The sequence below is a fragment of the Salmo trutta genome, chromosome 29 (assembly GCF_901001165.1).
Source record: "Salmo trutta chromosome 29, fSalTru1.1, whole genome shotgun sequence".
Taxonomy (NCBI): domain Eukaryota; kingdom Metazoa; phylum Chordata; class Actinopteri; order Salmoniformes; family Salmonidae; genus Salmo; species Salmo trutta.
In genome coordinates, this window is record NC_042985.1 from 27,375,295 (window position 1) to 27,395,572 (window position 20,278).

Sequence of the window (20,278 nt, forward strand, 5' to 3'; positions counted from 1 at the left end):
GGGACCTTATATAGACAGGTGTGTGTCTTTCCAAATCATGTCCAATCAATTGAATTTACCACAGGTGGACTCCAACCAAGTTGTAGAAACATCTCAAGGATGATGAATGGAAACAGGATGCACCTGAGCTCAATTTTGAGTCTCATAGCAAAGAGTCTGAATAGTTATTTACATAAGGTTGTTATGGGGTTTTTTGCAACCATTTCTAAAAACCTGTTTTTGCTTTGTCATTATGGGGTGTTGTGTGTAGATTGCTGATTAATTATTTGTATTTAATCCATTTTAGAATACTGCTGTAAGTGGAAAAAAATGTGGAAAAAGTCAATGGGTCTGAATACTTTCCGAAGGGACTATAAAACATGTGGATGTCAATTAAGGCAGCCCCCCGCACCTCTGATTCAGAGGGTGTGGGTTAAATGCGGAAGACACATTTCAGTTGAATTCACTCAGTTGTACAACTGACTAGGTTTCCCCCATTCCCCTTTAAAGTGTTGGTACCATGTTTCATGAGCTGAAATATAAGATTCCAGAAATGTTCCATATGTACAAAAAGTGTATTTCTCTCAAATTTTGTGCACAGAATTGGTTTACATCCCTATTAGTGAGCATTTCTCATTTTCCAAGATAAACCTTCCACCTGACCGGTGTGGCATATCAACAAGCTGATTAAACAGCATCATTACACAGGTGCACCTTGTGCTGGGGACAATAAAAGGCCACTCTAAAATGTGCATTTTGTTACATAACACGTCACAGATACAACTTGCATGCTGACTGCAGGAATGTCCACCAGAGCTGTTGCCAGAGAGTAGAATGTTATTTTCTCTGCCATTCGCCAACTCTGTCATTTCAGAGAATTTGGCAGTACGTCTAACTGGCCTCACAACCGCAGACCACTTGTAACCACGCCAGCCCAGGACCTCCACAGCTGGCTTCTTCACCTGCGGGATCGTCTGAGACCAGCCACCCGGACAGCTGATGAAACTGTGGGTTTGCACAACCGAAGAACTTCTGCACTTGTCAGAACCTGTCTCAGGGAAGTTCATCTGCATGCTCTTTATCCTCACCAGGGTCTTGACCTGACTGCAGTTCAACGTCATAGCCACTGGCATGCTGGAAAAGTGTGCTCTTCATGGATAAATCCCGGTTTCAACTGTACTGGGCAATGGCAGACAGAATATATGGTGTCATGTGGGTGAGCGGTTTGCTGCTCTCAACGTTATGCAGTGTCCCATGATGGTGGTGGGGTTATGGTATGGGCAAGCATAAGCTATAAACGAACATAATTACATTTTATCAATGGCAATTTGAATGCACAGAGGTACCATGATGAGATCCCGAGGCCCATTGTCGAGCCATTGAACCGCTGCCACCAACCACGTTTTAGCATAATGCACAGCCCCAATGCACAAGGATCTGTACACAATTCCTGGAAACTGAACATGTCCCAGTTCTTCCATGGCCTGCAAACTCACCAGATGTCACCCATTGAGCATGTTTGGGATGCTCTGGATCGACGTGTATGACAGCATGTTCCCTTTTCCCGCCAATATCCAGCAACTTCGCAGAGCCATTGAAGTGGTACAACATACCACAATCAGCTCCATGCAAAGGAGATGTGTTGTGCTGCATGAGGCAAAAGGTGGTCACACCAGATCTGACTGGTTTTCTGATCCATGCCCCTGACCTTTAGGCCTAGACTAAGAATCTAGGAATTCCACAATCAACCACCAAAAAAACCTCAAAACCACATTCCCATTCACTTTTAGAAGGCTGGAGAATTGCTCATATGTCAATCACACAAGGTTCTGGTTGAGCTAACAAGGAAACTAACGTGCACAGTAAACTATTCGGAGCCGGTAGACGTGCCAAGGATGCCACATTCTATTGAGATTTTGTAGATCGGCTGCTTTGTGGAAAAAGCCATTCCATATTTAGGAATTCAAAGTACGGGAAACAAAAACCCTTTGAAGGTAACCACCACTGACTTTACATCCCCTAATCTTAAGAATGGGTTCATATGAAATGAATGAATATCGCAGTAATTTAAGATAAATTATAGTTTGTGGATGAATTTACTTTTGCCAGATGCCTAATGAATTTTTGGCTTAAGGACTATTGTTCATTTGACTTGGAGACGATTCAAAAAGGCCACTTCCATAGTGTATAGCTCATATTCAGGAGACTGGTTTCCACATACAACTTGAAAATGCCAGGGTGAGGTATTTACAATGTAGCACAACCGCCACCTGCTGGTAGTGACTGGGCAAGATAAATTCCATCCATTGGTCTCTTTGGCAACAGTCAACACTCGATTTAATGTTCGCATTGATGCCTGTATTTCTATAATCCATCAAATGTGATAATTGAAATACTAAAGCATGAAAACCAATATTTCAAATGTACAAAAGTTGAGTGTTTAACGTCATTGATCAGAAATGTCTCCACAAGTGCAATAAAAATTAAGAGTACAAGATGAGATGGTAACAAACATGACCCTTCATACTGAAAAATGACCACTGAAATTATACACGTTTTTATTTTGGAAAGTTCCATAGAAACTAACGGCTTATTTCTTCTTGTCAATACTCTCCGCTTCCGCCTCCTTTGCCCTCTTGGCACGGATGCCGAAGAGACGAGCATTGGCACGGGCCATACGCAGGCTGGCGAAAGCCTTGAAGTTCTTCTCATCCTCAGAAATCACCCTGGCCTTCTCCTTCTTGTGCACCTGCAGCAGAGGGAGAAGACACCCAATTACAACAATGTTGATTTAAAGATACTCATCAAGAGTAGAAGGGCTAGTAGAATGGCATTTCCGTCAAAGAGAAAGTCAAATACAATGAATGAATGGATAAGCAGAGTCCCATGTCATTACTCAATGCCTTAATTATGTATGTGTCCACTTGTGTAAGTTAAGGCCCAGCACAATCTGTCAGTCATCAGATAATAGGTTCAAAGAGAATCATCAAGGTAATACAGAGATTCCGGAGAATTTGTCATCACTTGACTGCTGATAGAGCTCTAACATACGTGTTCAATACATATACTCAAGAAACATTTTAAAATCTCAATTATGACCTGGTCTTCCCATTTACAGACAACCCTAATCAGTGTATTTTAAAGAAAATGAACTTATTTTTTGGGGGTGAATCAAGTGATATGAATGTGTGATACGTACATTCTTGATGGGCATGACAGCACCAGAGAGCTGCGTGGCCATCTTGATTTCCTCCTCCTGGAGAAAGGGAAAGGTTTTAATAAGCGCAGGAAAAGTAGCATCTACCATGTGCACATTCAAGACGGTACAGTCAATCTAAAATGCTATTGGGGTGAAGAGGAGATTTCAAACATTTAATTTCACACCAACTGAATCTAAATCAACAGAGCACAAACAAAGTAGTCACATAAGTTGTAGTCCAGATAACCATGCAGATCTGTTATGTGTAAACAATATTTTAAATGACATTCCAACACTGTCCACCAATATGTCTAAGACAGTATTATCTATAGTACAAACGTCTGGTTAATATCCTGCCCCTGCAGATCAATGTGACTCCGCACAAATAGCAGTAAAAACATTTCAAAACCTTCAGACCTGCTTGAAGCCCAATTTCCACACCTTAACTCCAAAACTTTCTAACAGGTCGTTTCAGAAACTACAGAATGGGCACTGGACACACGAACCCGGCAGTCATCAGATAATAGGTTCAAATGTAATCATCAAGGTAGTACAGAGATTCCGGAGAATTTGTCATCACTTGACTGCTGGCACAGTGCTGCTCACGATCCAGGTTTCATCACAATTTCAATCAATGCCCCAGTTATGAGCTAATTTTCTAAAATCACTTTTAACAGGGAATGTTATACATGACTGCTGAAGTCTTCACACTGAAATTATTTAACATCTGACCTTCAAATTAAGCAATCACTTTGACAATATGGTTATGCGTGCCCATACGTCTATAAACACAACCCAATGTTCTATGACTGACACTTACAGTGCTGTCTCCCTTCTTGGGTGCAGAGGCCTTCCTGGGGAAGAGGATGAGCTTGGAGCGGTACTCTTTCAGGCGCTGTACATTGGCCTGCAGGGACTCCGATGACCTGTTGCGACGGCGGGTGTCAACCGAGATGCCAATGGTGCGGGCTGTCTTCTTGTGGATTCCGGCGGCCTAGAATACAAAGCACATGCAAGACAGTGAACCAAATATTTAAGGAATGTTCAACATTTAGTTGCTAGCCATGCCTGGACATTTAGGAGTGTGAAGGCTTGCACATAATTCAATACAAGATTGCTACATTCAGACAAAAAAAGCCTGTCAAACAAATGGGTTAATAACTGGCTTGAGTCCAAAGTTATTACTCAATTGACTAGCTTTGGGAGAAAAGAAATGTATATGCACAGCACACATTAAAAAAAGCAGACATCAGCAAAATGATTCAATTTGAATCATCAAGGAGGTAGAGATTCGGGAGATTTGTCGTCACTTGACTGCTGTAAAAGGTTCTAGTAGTCTGCAAGCCAAAATATATTCAATAAACTCACCCGTCTTTCAGGCTGTTCAGTCTTACACAACATACTAACACTGCCTAAGCCTGGAGGTTATTATTCAAAAGGTAAATGTACTGTTAAGTTTCCTCTTACCTTGAGCTCCTCCAGGGTGAAGCCACGTCCGGCACGCACCTTGGTGTGATACCTGATGGTGGGACACCTGACTTGAGGCCTGAGGGGACCAGCCACAGGACGTGGAGCAATACGACGAGCCTTGATTTGACGGGCCTTCCGCCTGAAAAATGAGGAGTCTGTTCATAAACTCAGCAAAAAAAAAGAAACATCTTCACTGTCAAGTATGCTTATTTTCAGCAAACTTAACATGTGTAAATATTTGTATGAACATAAGATTCAACAACTGAGACGAACTGAACAAGTTCCACAGACATGTGACTAACAGAAATTGAATGTGTCCCTGAACGGGGGGGGGGGGGGGGGGGTCAAAATCAAAAGTCAGTCATCTCCTCATGGACTGCACCAGATTTGCCAGTTCTTGCTGTGAGATGCTACCCCAGTCTCCACCTGCAAGTTCCCAGACATTTCTGGGGGGGGAATGGCCCTAGCACTCACCCTCCGATTTAAAAGGTCCCAGACGTGCTCAACGGGATGAGATCCAGGCTCGTCGCTGGCAATGGCAGAACACTTGACATTCCTGTCTTGCAGGAAATCACTCAGAATGAGCAGTATGGCTGGTGACATTGTCATGCTGGAGGGTCATGTCAGGGTGAGCCTGCAGGAAGGGCACTACATGAGGGAGGAGGATGTCTTCCCTGTAACGCACAGCATTGATTTTGCCTGCAATGACAAGCTCAGTCCGATGATGCTGTGACACTGCCCCAGACCATGACGGACCCTCCACCTCGATCCCGCTCCAGAGTACAGGCCTCGGTGTAACGCTCATTCATTCGACGATAAACACGAATCCGATCATAAATCCGACAAAATCGCGACTCGTCAGTGAAGAGCACCTTTTGCCAGTCCTGTCTGGTCCAGCGACGGTGGGTTTGTGCCCATAAGCGACGTTGTTGCCGGTGATGTCTGGTAAGGACCTGCCTTACAACAGGCCTACAAGCCCTCAGTCCAGACTCTCTCAGCCTATTGCGGACAGGCTGAGCACTGATGGCGGGATTGTGCATTCCTGGTGTAACTCGGGCAGTTGTTGCCGCCATCCTGTACCTGTCCCGCAGGTGTAATGTCCGGATGTACCAATCCTGTGCAGGTGTTGTTACACGTGGTCTGCCACTGCGAGGACAATCAGCTGTCCGTCCTGTCTCCCTGTAGCGCTGTCTTAGGCGTCTCACAGTACGGACATTGTATTTTATTGCCCTGGCCCCATCTGCAGTCCTCATGCCTCCTTGCAGCATGCCTAAGGCACGTTCACACAGATGAGCAGGGACCCTGGACATCTTTCTTTTGGTGTTTATCAGAGTCAGTAGAAAGGCCTCTTTAGTGTCCTATGTTTTCATAACTGAACTTAATTGCCTACCATCTGTAAGCTGTTAGTGTCTTAACGACCGTTCCACAAGTGCATGTTCATTAATTATAGTTCATTGAACAAGCATGCGAAACAGTGTTTAAACCCTTTACAATGAAAATGTGTAGTAATTTGGATTTTTACAAATTATCTTTCAAAGACAGGGTCCTGAAAAAGGGACGTCTCTTTTTTGCTGAGTTTATATAGCGTTATATTTGAATGACCTCCATCACCTACACACAGCCGCAGGCATGTCATGCACAGCTACACAACAACATTACACCATAGCCATCATTCAATCCATACTACTACCTAACCAACTAGGTATGTCACATAACCATGCTAGTTAATACCTGGTAGGTTTGCATACATTAGACGTTTGAAACTTAACGACAGTTCAACCGAAAGTTCCCATTTATCCAACCATTATACTTTACGTAACCAAAGTAACTAATCAAGGCCTACCTGCGAGTCTTCCTTGCGGGCTGGTTGAACCAGGTGCGCACCCTCGTCTGCCAGTCTTTGTGGAAGTGTGGGTTCAAAAGCATGCCATTCCGGCTGGGTGCCATGGTTGCCTACTTCCCTGAAACAGAAGTTAACATTAACACATGTAGGCGTAGAAGGTAATCACATTTAGCAATAAGATCAGCCCATCCAGCAGAGGAAAAGAAAAATGGCTGACGAAATGCTTAATAGGCTAAATGTTAGCCATCACGTCAAGGCTAGCTGGGGTGCAACAATTCCAACACAAACAGAAGTATATTTTACTGTGATAATGACTCAGTAATCACTGGAGTTCATTGTCGATAATCTAAACCATTATCGGACAGGTTGGTGATAATGAAACACTTGTAAAGTCACTGACAACACAGACATACATGCGTCTACAACCCAGATAGGTTGACTACTAAACCTATCTGGGTCGCCTTTATTTAGCCTTTAGCTCAACAAACTCTTCAATAGTCATATATTCTGAACGACAACATCATCAACTTTCGCAATAAATGCATAAAAGTCACATCATGGTCGATATATTTGAGGATGAAGACCGATTTAGTTTGAAAAATAGTGAGCTTATTTCAACATACCGTCTGGGGCGGAAAATGGCCGAAAGGAAAAAGGAAGTTCTAAAATTGTGCATTGTGGGATATATAGATGGCAGCCAATGGTAGACGCAATGGAGTGTCAACCGGATGTACTAAAATTCACGTGTGAAGAGTTTGATTAAAAAAATATGATCTTGTTCAGGACGCATTCAGATCGAATTAGCTTTTTGTACGTTTTTTTTGTTAGTAAACCAAATCTTCTTGGTTTTGGCATAATGCTGAGTAATAACGTGCTTTGTATACCCTATTCAAACCCCAATACAACACATATTGAAACAACCAGTATGCATGCATGACAGATTATTTGTTCTTTAACTAATGGTCGTCCACCCAAATCAAGATTTATATGTAGGTACACCACAAGAGGTCACTGCAGTCGCACAATAAAGTTACACACATTTCACTTACGGACCTGTTTCAGACAGCCAATTTCTCTGAGTATCTCCCAATTTTCCATTCTCATTGTTGTAATAATCATTATGAATGACATGTTTTCATTATAGGAGTGTTGTGCATCAAAATATTTAACCTTAATACATTCTTGAAATCATATGCGGCACACTCTTTTTAAAGTGCACACAAACAACAGCAACACCATCACTTTGCTCATTGTGTCAAGAGAGGACCATCCCGAAAGGATATTTTCTGTCCGACAGCCAAATTGTATTCTCCTGTAAAAGTAGTAAAGCCCCATTCAGTTACAGGTTAAATAAAAATAAAACAAAGTCAAAGAAATGCTCAGTTTCTCTGCTGCACCGATCCTGTAGCCACTTTTGCCATTAATCAATCACCCCTTGCACCTCAAATCGATCTTAATAATCTAAGGGAAAAGGTCAAGGTGTGCCTAGCTTCAATGTAGCAACGAGAAGTGCTTCTCTAGCTCTCTGGCTTTTCACCAATTAGGCATCAGAACAAAAAGGTCTAGTTTAAAGCAGGGTAATTTCTAGGAATAGGTCCACACATACCCTTCACAGTATGGGAAACTTTCCTTTAATAATATAAACTACTGTTCAATTAACTGACTGGGCTGATTATATGTTAATAAATCATTGATGATACTGTGCAGATATATTAAATGTGTTAATATCACTTGAGTGCAACTTTTAGATACCATTAGCTTGAATCACTTGGGTTGGAAAATACAGCAGCAGCATATCAAATTAAATTTTATTGGCCACATACACAGTCTAGCAGAGGTTATAGCAGGTGCAGCAAAATGCTTGGGTTCCTATCTCTTAACAATGCCATAAAAATGTCAAACAAGTACACAAATAATCAAAAAATATATATGAATGTCAGGACAAATCCAGGTAACCCAAATAACACTATGAGTAATCCAAATGCAATCTATGCATATATAGGCCTACACCAAAAATATATACTAAGAATGATATGTATAGCAGTAGATATTAGTGAGCTATGTCTACAATCACAGGCAGTGTGTACAAACAGCACAACAAAAATGCAATATATTCCACATATTCCTGATGTCAGATGTTACCTCAAAATAGGAAAATATCCCAAATAGAATTTATTCTTGCTTAATTTGTGCTTTAGTCTTTTGTTCTAAAGAAGGTTATCTTGCTGAAAAATGTGAATCTACAAGTGTGGGAGTCTTTGGAAGTGTCAGGCTGCCAGCCAAGTTTTGGTTTTGACTAGTCTTGCATTGCCAGACATCAAATTAAGTTTTGACTATTAGATAATGACTTAAGGTGGTTTATGTAAAGCAAGTGAATAGTACTGTATTCCATCCTTCCCACCAGATGGAATAAAAAAGCCATAATGAAAAAAACAATGGATTGTAGGTTGTATTTATTGTATCTGACTTCTCATTTCCGATCACTTTCCAACCTGCTGCCACTTCTCTGCATTTTTTTCAGTTCAAACTAAGCACCTGAAGAAATCAACCCTTATTGTTGTGCCAACAGGATTTATCGTTGTGCCAACAGGACATGGGAACAAGCCCTTCAGGTTGTCTTGTGGTTTGATCAGCAAAAGCACCTAGGTGAGCATTGTTAATTGACACTTTGGTTATCTTGGTGATTAAACAATTACAGTCAAAATAAATATGGCAACTTTATATAATCTCATTTTATCTGAGATTTTACAGCCAGTCCAGATAGGATTAGTGTGAAAGACCTGTAATCATCATTAAAAAGAAGAAAAAGAAGAAAAAAAGAACATGGAGAGTCGAGCAGTCTACTCATCAAGTGATTTGATAAATTTCTCATAGGAGCCATCGTCCATGAGGCCATCAAGTTCTGCAGGGTTGTCAATAGTCATCTTAATTAGCCAGCCTGGAAGTCAAAGGAGAACAACCATCAGTAAAATTGTCAGGAGGGGGGATTAATAAGTGTGTTAAATGAGTATTCACCCCCACAAAAAATAAGAATAATAATTTGCATAAGGTGGCAAGTACCATAGCGGTTAAGAGCATTGGCCCAGTAATCAAATGGCCGCTGGTTCGAAACCCAAAGCTGAATAGGTGAAAAATCTGTTGATGTGCCCTTGAGCAAAACAACCCTAATTTGCTCCTGTAAATCGCTCTGGATAAGAGCGTCTGCTAAATGACTAAAATGTCAAACAAGCGTATCAACTGATTTGTCTTGTCTAAGATACTCACCCCCTTCGTAGCAGGATTTATTCACTAGTCCAGGGTTGTCTGCCAGCTCTGTGTTGATTTCAGTTACCTCTCCAGTCAGAGGAGAGTACAGCTCACTAGCAGCCTTCACACTTTCCAAAGCACCAAACTCCTCTGAAACACAAGCAAAGGACATGCATGACCCTCTTTATTGGCAACAAAGTTCGAGGTCACAAGAGTCATTTACTTGTGGGAGGAAACTTAAACCTGAAAAGAATCTCACCCATTTGTTCAAGTTTTTGCCCCACCTCAGGGAGTCCACAATACACCACATCACCCAATGCTTCCTACAATGGAGGGACATAAATTCTAACATTTTAGCAACTACACAGAATTTGCAACACAAAATATTAATATTTGAAGTACACATTGAGGAAATTCTGGGAAAGCATAAAATAAGGCCAATGTAAGTTGTGGTAAATTTCAAGTTCTTGCACAAATATCAGATTGGCCCTCAAATTTTAAGCCAGGCATAATACAAGTAATCAATTACCCTAAACAATAGTTATGCATATGTAAAATGTTCATTCTGGTATATGTCTTTGTATTGCAGGACAAAGTACAAAGTTCCAAAATAAATCTCAAGACAATACAGGCATTATGTAGACCAATAAATGTCAGATTATCAGTAATTTAGAACACACAACAGCAAACTAAATCATTGATAAAAATATCAACCAAACTGCATACCTGTGCAAATGTGCTGATGCCCACTGTGCCAACTCCTCCCTCTACTCGTACCCACTCATGCTTGTCTGTGAATTTGAGGGCTGTAAAAATAGACATTCACATCAGATAATGGGATGCATAGGAAAAACAGCAGACTAATGTTCAAACTAATAATGTATTAGTACACTACACTGACTAGTTGACATGGCCATAATCTCAACAAAAAAAAAAAAACTAAAATGTAAAGTTCTCTGTGTTCTATGAGTACACCACCATCAATTTAGGGATTCCAAACTCTAGTGGGTGGGTGGGGGGGCAACCTAACTAAGTACCCATCCCAAACCACACATTGCCCTTGTTATTAACTGTCCAAAAGACACTAATGTACTATGGACCAGAGCCAAAAAGTACTGTGCAAAACAGCAAACCTCATTTAATATACTGAAAGGTGGCAAAAGATACCATTCATGCACTGCCCCACATTCAGCCCTGTAATGTCAAACAAGATGTGAATTGTATTACTATCACCATTGTGATGTCAATTGCTCATACAATGTACCAGCATTCTCTAGCTATTACTGTACATTGTAGTATAGTTGTACACAGTGTGAGTGGTGGGAGGGAGCACACACACATTTAAACATCCTTCCTCTAATCTGCTATGTGGGCTGTTCATTCTATTAAATTAACTAGTAATATTTTATATTTTTTGGGACAAATATGTAATCCACAGTTCAAGCAAGAAACGTTAAAACATGGTTTATGTCAAACGCTGTCAATTTTCCCCGATACGCTGGGGAGGAATTAAATGCCTCAACAGTTTCCAATGCTAGCATCAGATCATGCAGAAAAATACAGGTTTGAACCAGATTGTGAATTGTGCAAAATGCTGAGGCATGGCTGGTTTGTCTGAAAGACAAGACAGCCTTACCTTAATGGAGATCTTCAATATCATTTCTAGACTAAACCACCACCCACAAATTACACAATGCATGTATTTGCTGACTACACATTTTGTAAATATGCTAAATATAGATGTATACAGATGTATGCTCAAATGTGTTACTCCTGACCAGCATTTGACTTGCCTACGTCCAAACTCGTGCGTGATTTGCTCTATGTAATTATCCATTACATTGGGGCAAGAGACTGTGGGTGTCTTGAGTGCCAAACAAGCCCTAATGTGTTTTTTAAGACCGCGGAAAGCAGACCCAGCAAATAATTGCAAGGTCAAGTTAAACCTCTGATAAAATGTTTTACAGTGTAGTCTAAGAAAATGAAAACTTTAATCGACCTGGCTTCTTTTGGGGACATCCCAGATTGCAGTTTATGGAAAGCGACCATATAATAAAAAATGTCACGGTTAAACCAACCTAACGCGGGGACTGTTGTTCGACAGGCTGGTCAGGGAATCTCAACATTCCATAAAAACAAAATCCTTTGATTTCTGTCTGGGAATAACGAGAGAATAGTTTACTTTTAGACCACGTAACTGCCAACATTTGGCTACTTTTTATTTGACCCATCGACCAAACTTTATCGTAGCAGGGCATGCGCCCTAAACTGTTTACAAAACTGGACATGCTGACCACAAAATAATATAAAAATCGCAGTTCACGCTCACACTCTCACTGACTTGTAAAAATGTACCGTGGGAAAGTGACCAAAACAGTGTGCGATTATTCCCCCTCTGTGACTGGAATGTGTAGCCACAGACCCGTAAATTACATCAATTGTGATGTTGATAAATCTAGCGTGCAACACCGAGTGCGCCAATTTGGGCAACATTGTAAGAAACTGTTACCTGTGGACAGTGGTGAGGCGGTGCTCAGTGTCTGCGTGGTGTTGGCCTTCCATAAGAGCCGACTTGCGGATATCTGTACAGGTCGAGAACGCTGAATCAGTACTGGGGAAAAGTTTGCAGTAAGGCACCGGAACGCTGCTCTCATCGCCATCTTCACGGTGTCGGCCGAAATGATTACACATGCAATTGACTGAGTGGAACGCGCACCATCACCCTTTGCGCGCTCTCGACATGAAATAGAAGCGGCTTTTCAGCTGAACTTTGTGGAAGTTGCACAGTATTTGCCAATAAGGTTTTTCCTTATATGGATACTCCCAAGGCGTAACAGATGCACAACAGAATATTTAGGATACTAATGGCTTTTTCGCATAGTTGGTAGTGTTAGATCTTCTTCAGTCTACAGTCTACTCTGCATCTTTATGGCATTGTGGAACTAACCATAAGGTTTTGGGCGCGTTCCTCTGCCCAGGCGTTGCTGAAGCGTGCCATATTTTACACCGCCTGGATATCAAATCAAATGTATTTATATAGCCCTTCGTACATCAGCTGATATCTCAAAGTGCTGTACAGAAACCCAGACTAAAACCCCAAACAGCAAGCAATGCATGTGAAAGAAGCACGGTGGCTAGGATATGTATTTTAAATATCATCTCACCACAATGTTAGAACAATCAGTCAATCGATTACAGTCGATGCCGTGGCACGCAACCATTGGTTGATTCATGCAACATCTGAACAGGTGAAGGCGACCATTCTCATTATGCTTGGTAGGTTGTAGAAACTGGGTTATGACTAACTAGTTTTTCTTTTATGAATATTACAGCCCTAACCCTCAATGTTTCTATTGTGTCCGTTGTACACAACTTCTGAGATTGGGCAACAGTTCCTAGAACCTAGTGTTGATTTCATTAAACAAATGATGGTTATCTTAGTAGACTTAACACCAGGGTCCTACAGTACTTTGCAGCATGACTAGAAAGTAACTGGACTTCATTCACTGGAAATGAACTCACCTTGTGCTCTTCCTCCTCGAACCAACGGTATTGTACACAGTTCATCCCACAATCCTTTCTTAGGGGATTCATATAGTTGGGGTGCACATTGGTTGTCAAGAGTTCAGTCACCAGGGGTGTATTCATTATGTCTTGCAACAAACAGTTTACCGTTTAAGAAACACAGATGCAGAACGAAATGGATTGCTCTACCTGCATTTGTCCAATAGAAACTCTAGTTTGTTGCTAAATGTTTCCCGCTTGGAAAAAAGAAAAGACAGACAAAACATGTTGTAACAGAATAGGTGGTCATTCTGCCAAACTGTTTCTATTAGACAAATTCAGGTATGTCCCTCCCTGTTTCGTTCACTTCCGTTTTAAGAAATGTTTCGCAACAGATTCGGCTGAATGACTACACCCCTGGTTTATCCAAAAGCTTATGAAAAGGCACATAATGAAGACCATGGCTGAAGAACATAGACCAGTAACTTAAGCCTACTACAACAGTAAATCAGCTGCAGACACATACTTTCACATGTACCTCAATCATAGGAATACAGAATCACTTTAGTCATTTTATTTTTGTGACAATGACAGTTGTGTGGGTGAACATAGAATTTTTTAAAAAGTAGTTGGACTATATGGAATACAATAACAGAACACAAACATGTCCAGAAACCCTCATTCACTGACATTACATTGGGCTTGGATGTCCACCATTCTAATGAGGGAAGACCGCAAGGTAATACAAGGCAAAACAGCACACAATTGAATGTTTCAACTATGTAAAGGTGGAAAAATAATTTAAAAAGTAACTTATTTCCCTTAATAATGCAGATTGCAAGATTCAAACCATATGATAAAATGGATAACATTCAACGCCACCGGAACACACAGTGAGACCAACAGACCAATCAGATTATTTACCCAGGCTTCATCACCATGCCAACCCCTGCAGAGATTTGCCAGCAGGCGAGGTCACAATACTACACAGAGGTGCCCTCTGTGAGAGGGGCTGTCTTGTTGTCATCAGGCTTCATGGCAGGGAAGAACAGCACCTCCTGTGAAACAGATTTAACATCAGGTGGTTTCACACAGACACAGAGTCCTGCTGAAGTGCATTCAAGTTAGTAGTGCGTGTGTGTAAACAAGCATCAACACAATGTCCCCTAAAGCATAATAATAAACATGCATGCCTAAATGTTTGTACACATTGGCAGTTTGAAGCAATTTTTTTGCATATACAATTAAAATCAATTTTTCCTGCAGTCTTAACATCCAAAAGGCACATGGAATCGGATATTTCATACCACCTTCATAGGTGGTTTGAAGTCAGATACAAATCTGATTCCTGGCCATGCAACTTGTGTCTGAACAGTCAAATCTGATTTATTTGCCCACAACTGTTTTTTTGACTTATTTGGCATATCTTGTTGTTTGCTAGCTACTCTGTTGACAGTTTGATAAGAACATGTGGTAGCTAACCATCTTGTTAACGGTTTACAAAATAATTACTGAATGTGCTAGAAAGCCAAACAGCTACCTAGCTAGCGGACTGTTGTGGCTAGCCAAAAATGACTCATTTTGAAAGGTGGATCAGCTTATCCCTTGAGGCTTTATAAGTGTTCTTACACTATGACTTTTAACATTTAAAGGAACAGGGAAACATCCATTGCAGACATTGTTCTCGCCTTAGCTTGCTATATAACTTGAGTGATAGGAATCAGCCTAAACCACTACGCACACACACCAGTCGTTACTATGACAACTAGCATAGCCATGTCTGCAAATGACTGCCTTCTGAACACACACAAATCCGATTTGGTCACTTGTAAATAACTGTTTGGACAGTCAGTATTTAAAATCGACATTAATTTGAGCATTAAGGCCTACAGTGTGAACAAGGCTTTAGAGATTGCAAAGGATCTATATTGGCCTCTGCCTGTATGTATTATGACTGTACCTTAATGTTGTTGGAGTCTGTGAGGAACATGGTAAGGCGGTCAATGCCCATGCCCCAGCCAGCAGTTGGTGGCAGGCCATACTCTAGTGCCGTGCAGAAAGTCTCATCAACGGACATGCTCTCGTCATCACCCTCTGCCTTGGCCTAATAAAACACAAAAATACACACAGGAGCTAGATGAGAAACTAAAACTAAGTAGCTCATCAAGACTTACAGGGTGGTGACTCAAACAGGAAAATATCAAAGAAAATGAAGCACCAATGGTAACTAAGTTGACATAAGGCAAGGATTTTCGGGAAATGCTTCAGTTCAGTGGCCCCTACTACTTACTACAAACAGTTGAAGTTGGAAGTTTACATACACCTTAGCCAAATACATTTAAACTCAGTTTCACAATTCCTGACATTTAATCCTAGTAAAAATTCCCTGTCATAGGTCAGTTAGGATCACCACATTATTTTAAGAATGTGAAATGTCAGAATAATAGTAGAGTGATTTCAGCTTTTATTTATTTCATCAGTGGGTCAGAAGTTTACATACACTCAATTAGTATTTGGTAGCATTGCCTTTAAAATTGTTTATTTTGGGTAGCCTTCCACAAGCTTCCCACAATAAGTTGTGTGAATATTGGCCCATTCCTCCTGACAGAGCTGGTGTAACAGTCAGGTTTGTAGGCTTCCTTGCTCGCACACGCTTTTTCAGTTCTGCCCACACATTTTCTATAGGATTGAGGTCAGGACTTTGTGATGGACACTCCAAAACCGTGACTTTGTCATTAAGCCATTTTGCCACAACTTTGGAAGTATGCTTGGGGTCATTGTCCATTTGGAAGACCCATTTGCGACCAAGCTTTAACTTCCTGACTGATGTCTTGAGATGTTGCTTCAATATATCCACATAATTTTCCTTCCACATGATGCCATCTATTTTGAGGTGCACCAGTCCCTCCTGCAGCCAAGCACCCCCACAACATGATGCTGCCACCCCCGTGCTTCACGGTTGGGATGGTGTTCTTTGGCTTGCAAGCCTCCCAATTTGTTTGGCCAAACAGTTCTATTTTTGTTTCAGCAGACCAGAGGACATTTCTCCAAAATGTATGATCTTTGTCCCCATGTGCAGTTGCAAACCATAATCTGGCTTTTTTAGGGCGGTTTTGGAGCAGTGGCTTTTTCCTTGCTGAGCGGCATTTCAGGTTATGGTTATATAGGACTCATTTTACTGTGGATATACAGTCGTGGCCAAAAGTTTTGAGAATGACACAAATATTAACTTTCAAAGTCTGCTGCCTCAGTTTGTATGATGGCAATTTGCATATACTCCAGAATGTTATGAAGAGTGATCAGATGAATTGCAAAAGTCCCTCTTTGCCATGCAAATGAACTGAATCCCCAAACAACATTTCCACTGCATTTCAGCCCTGCCACAAAAGGACCAGCTGACATCATGTCAGTGATTCTCTCGTTAACACAGGTGTGAGTGTTGACGAGGACAAGGCTGGAGATCACTCTGTCATGCTGATTGAGTTCGAATAACAGACTGAAAGCTTCAAAAGGAGGGTGTCGCTTGGAATCATTGTTCATCCTCTGTCAACCATGGTTACCTGCAAGGAAACACGTTCCGTCATCATTGCTTTGCATAAAAAAGGGCTTCACAGGCAAGGATATTGCTGCCAGTAAGATTGCACCTAAATCAACCATAAATCAACCAAAACTTCAAGGAGAGCGGTTCAATTGTTGTGAAGAAGGCTTCAGGGCGCCCAAAAAAGTCCAGCAAGCGCCAGGGCCGTCTCTTAAAGTTGATTCAGCTGTGGAATCGGGGCACAACCAGTACAGAGCTTGCTCAGGAATGGCAGCAGGTAGGTGTGAGTGCATCTGCACGCACAGTGAGGCAAAGACTTTTGGAGGATGGCCTGGTGTCAAGAAGGGCAGCAAAGAAGCCACTTCTCTCCAGGAAAAACATCAGGGACAGACTGATATTCTGCAAAAGGTACAGGGATTGGACTGCTGAGGACTGGCGTAAAGATTCTCTGATGAATCCCCTTTCCGATTGTTTGGGGCATCTGGAAAAAAGCTTGCCCGGAGAAGACAAGGTGAGTGCTACCATCAGTCCTGTGTCATGCCAACAGTAAAGCATCCTGAGACCATTCATGTGTGGGGTTGCTTCACCGCCAAGGGAGTTTTGCCTAAGAACACAGCCATGAATAAAGAATGGTACCAACACATCTTCCGAGAGCAACTTCTCCCAACCATCCAGGAACAGTTTGGTGACGAACAATGCCTTTTCCAGCATGATGCAAAAGTGATAACTAAGTGGCTCGGGGAACAAAACATCGATATTTTGGGTCCGTGGCCAGGAACTCCACAGACCTTAATGCCATTGAGAACTTGTGGTCAATCCTCAAGAGGCGGGTGGACAAACAAAACCCCGCAAATTCTGACAAACTCCAAGCATTGATTATGCAGGAATGGGCTGCCATCAGTCAGGATGTGGCTCAGAAGTTAATTGACAGCATGCTAGGGCGGATTGCAGAGGTCCTGAAAAAGAAGGCTCAACACTGCAAATATTGACTCTCTGCATCAACTTCATGTAATTGTCAATAAAAGCCTTTGACACTTATGAAATGCTTGTAATTATACTTCAGTATTCCATAGTAACATCTGACAAAAATATCTAAAGACACTGAAGCAGTAAACTTTGTGGAAATTGATGTGTCATTCTCAAAACTTTTGGCCACGACTGTAGATACTTTAGTACCCATTTCCTCCAGCATCCTCACAAGGTCCTTTGTTGTTCTGGGATTGATTTGCACTTCTTGCACCAAAGTACGTTCATCTCTAGGAGACAGAACGCGTCTCCTTCCTGAGCAGTATGACGGCCACGTGGTCCCATGGTGTTTATACTTGTATACTATTGTTTGTACAGATGAACGTGGTACTGTTGGAATTGGCAAAACTTTGAACATTGAGATAATAAATGATAGAGAAGAAGCTTTGAATAGGAAGAGTGAAAGAGACTGGGTTGTGTCAGAAGTGAATGGTTCTCTGTGGGAAGACGGATAGCTTTGGAATGTGTTGAGTGGAAGAGAGTAGAGCAACGGTTGAGATAAAGGAGACAGGTGGACATCTGTGGACTAGGGGAAGGAGGGGTTGAGGTCAGTTTCCCTTAAGGGAATAATCAGGGTTTAGTATCTGGTTACCTTCTTCCTATTGAACCATAAAATGTAAGGATTGGAGAGAGGAGGAGTGTCCTAAAGTGGGATGTATATAACTGTGATGGTGAGAAATGTTTTTGCTGTCTGAATACAGCTGTGTCGACCCTTTGGGAAGAATTAAACTTGGTTAAGCTTCTCTAGTGTCCGTGAGTTATTTACTCTGAAAAATAAGAACCTACCAGTTGGCGTTATCGGCAGGATCCAGGTAATCATAGAGGTGAGACCAGTACGAACACACGCAACCCCGGTTACATATTATCCGGGACAAATAGTACCAGGGGAGAACAACCCTATTCCAGATGACGCGCAGCCCCAAGTACGGATACAAATACAGCATCACCATCAGCCATTGAGTGTGAGCGAAATGCGTAGTATTATGAAAGAAGCACCAGATCCAGTAAGAGGGGGACAAGAATTGATCAGTTTCTTGAGACAAGGCAGAATTTATGGGTTCCATGCTGGTGATTACGATCATATTGTACACTCGCTATTGCCAAGAGCCATGTTGCCAACACTCGCACAGAGGTATAGAACATCAGCTTGGTCCTCAGGACGAGAAGCGTGTGACCCAACGACGGCCAATGATGAAATTGAAGGATTCTTAACTACGGTTGGGAATATGTTGCTCCGACCAGATGCGAGTAAAATTAGTAACTGTACTCAGGGTGCGAAAGAGGGAGTACGTGATTATGTGGATCGGATGGATGATGCGTTGCGTACTAACTTGACGATGGGGGATAAATATGATCAAAATGCAGGAATATGTACGTCAGCTTTGATGACAGGTTTGAAACCTGTTATCAAAACAGCTATTGCAGGGGTGGCGGATCAGCATTCTCACTGGGATGAAATAGTAGAAGCAGCGGTGAGTAGAATCTATTTCTATTTACTCCGCAGCAGTAAGAGTGGTTAATGCTGCCACTTTGAATGTCACTAACAGTGGTTACAATGGCCCAAATAGGACAAAGGGACAGGGAGGGAAATGGAAGAAAATCAACAGAGACCTGTTTTAAGTTTGGGGCTATCGGGCATTGGAAGAATGAGTGTACGGTGGTACTGGAACCTGCTACTTTGGGAGGAAATGCCGCTGTAAAAGCATTTGCTTCTTTGTCAAAAGAGCAGCAGCAAACCCTCTTAAAAGTAGCGGGACAGGAACATTTTGCATAGCAGTACATGGCCTCCGTTCGATCAATAGTGGTTCATAGAGATTACGGGTTTTATGTGAAAGGAGACAGGTCACGTCTCACACAAATTTCTAATAGATACAGGTGCTTAAATATCACTAATTCCATACAATGAAAAATTGGCTAAATTTGCGACAGGGAAAAGTATCACATTCAGCGGGGTAACAGGGGCACAATCTAAGGTGATACAACTATTACTTATGTCATTAAACCTAGGATCAGTGACAATACCAGGATCATTTTATATGGCTACGGGAATAGAACCGATTTTGGGGTTGGATAATCTTTGCGAGATGCCGGGGGAATGGATTCTGAAGGGTAACAAATTAAAATTGGCAGTAAGAACGGCGAAGACCGAGCAATTGTTGTTTCAGGACCATCCATTATGGGCAAAAGACGCATTAGATTGTGATCTAATCAAAGGTTGCAAGCCTGTTGTGTGGAGGGACAACGGCCGCCACCAATGAAGCAATACCCTATAAAACCGGAGGCTGAGAAATCGGTGGCGGAGGACCTTACAATATTACTTGAACGTGGCATAGTGATCCGCGGACCAGCTCGATGACCTTTATACCCGGTAAAAAAGGGACTAAAATGGCGTATTACTGTGGATTTGTGTGGCATAAACAAATATGCAGTGAAAATCACACCAGTGGCAGCAGATCTGGCAGACCTATTGGCA

General features: G+C 41.8%; 3 protein-coding genes and 2 non-coding genes across 7 annotated transcripts in view; all 5 read right to left on the reverse strand.

Annotated features, from left to right (window-relative positions):
- Nucleotides 1–2,394: 2,394 nt before the first annotated feature.
- On the reverse strand, nucleotides 2,395–7,178 carry LOC115167272 (60S ribosomal protein L13). The gene is made up of 6 exons (XM_029721520.1): nucleotides 7,115–7,178; nucleotides 6,492–6,609; nucleotides 4,646–4,787; nucleotides 3,999–4,172; nucleotides 3,179–3,235; nucleotides 2,395–2,728 (listed from the first exon to the last, which is right to left on the reverse strand). The coding sequence occupies exons 2-6, from the start codon at nucleotides 6,593–6,595 to the stop codon at nucleotides 2,570–2,572; spliced, it is 636 nt and encodes a 211-aa protein (XP_029577380.1). The 5' UTR covers nucleotides 6,596–6,609; nucleotides 7,115–7,178; the 3' UTR covers nucleotides 2,395–2,569.
- Nucleotides 2,918–3,002, reverse strand: LOC115167766 (small nucleolar RNA MBII-202). Its single transcript, XR_003870564.1, has one exon. It is a non-coding gene; the product is annotated as a small nucleolar RNA MBII-202 (small nucleolar RNA).
- Nucleotides 3,674–3,757, reverse strand: LOC115167765 (small nucleolar RNA MBII-202). Its single transcript, XR_003870563.1, has one exon. It is a non-coding gene; the product is annotated as a small nucleolar RNA MBII-202 (small nucleolar RNA).
- Nucleotides 7,179–8,281: 1,103 nt separating the features above from the next.
- Nucleotides 8,282–12,583, reverse strand: LOC115167273 (glycine cleavage system H protein, mitochondrial). The gene is made up of 5 exons (XM_029721521.1): nucleotides 12,247–12,583; nucleotides 10,464–10,543; nucleotides 9,997–10,060; nucleotides 9,756–9,887; nucleotides 8,282–9,429 (listed from the first exon to the last, which is right to left on the reverse strand). The coding sequence occupies exons 1-5, from the start codon at nucleotides 12,395–12,397 to the stop codon at nucleotides 9,332–9,334; spliced, it is 525 nt and encodes a 174-aa protein (XP_029577381.1). The 5' UTR covers nucleotides 12,398–12,583; the 3' UTR covers nucleotides 8,282–9,331.
- A 1,217-nt stretch (nucleotides 12,584–13,800) lies between these two features.
- The window catches only part of LOC115167274 (lysine--tRNA ligase), a 33,390-nt gene continuing 26,912 nt past the window's right edge, over nucleotides 13,801–20,278 (reverse strand). For all 3 annotated transcript variants that reach the window (XM_029721524.1, XM_029721523.1, XM_029721522.1), the window contains 2 exons: nucleotides 15,202–15,345; nucleotides 13,801–14,299 (listed from right to left, as the gene is read on the reverse strand). In XM_029721524.1, the coding sequence (XP_029577384.1) occupies nucleotides 14,225–14,299; nucleotides 15,202–15,345 (219 nt within the window). In that variant the 3' untranslated portion in view covers nucleotides 13,801–14,224. The remainder of the gene's footprint in view (nucleotides 14,300–15,201; nucleotides 15,346–20,278) is intronic.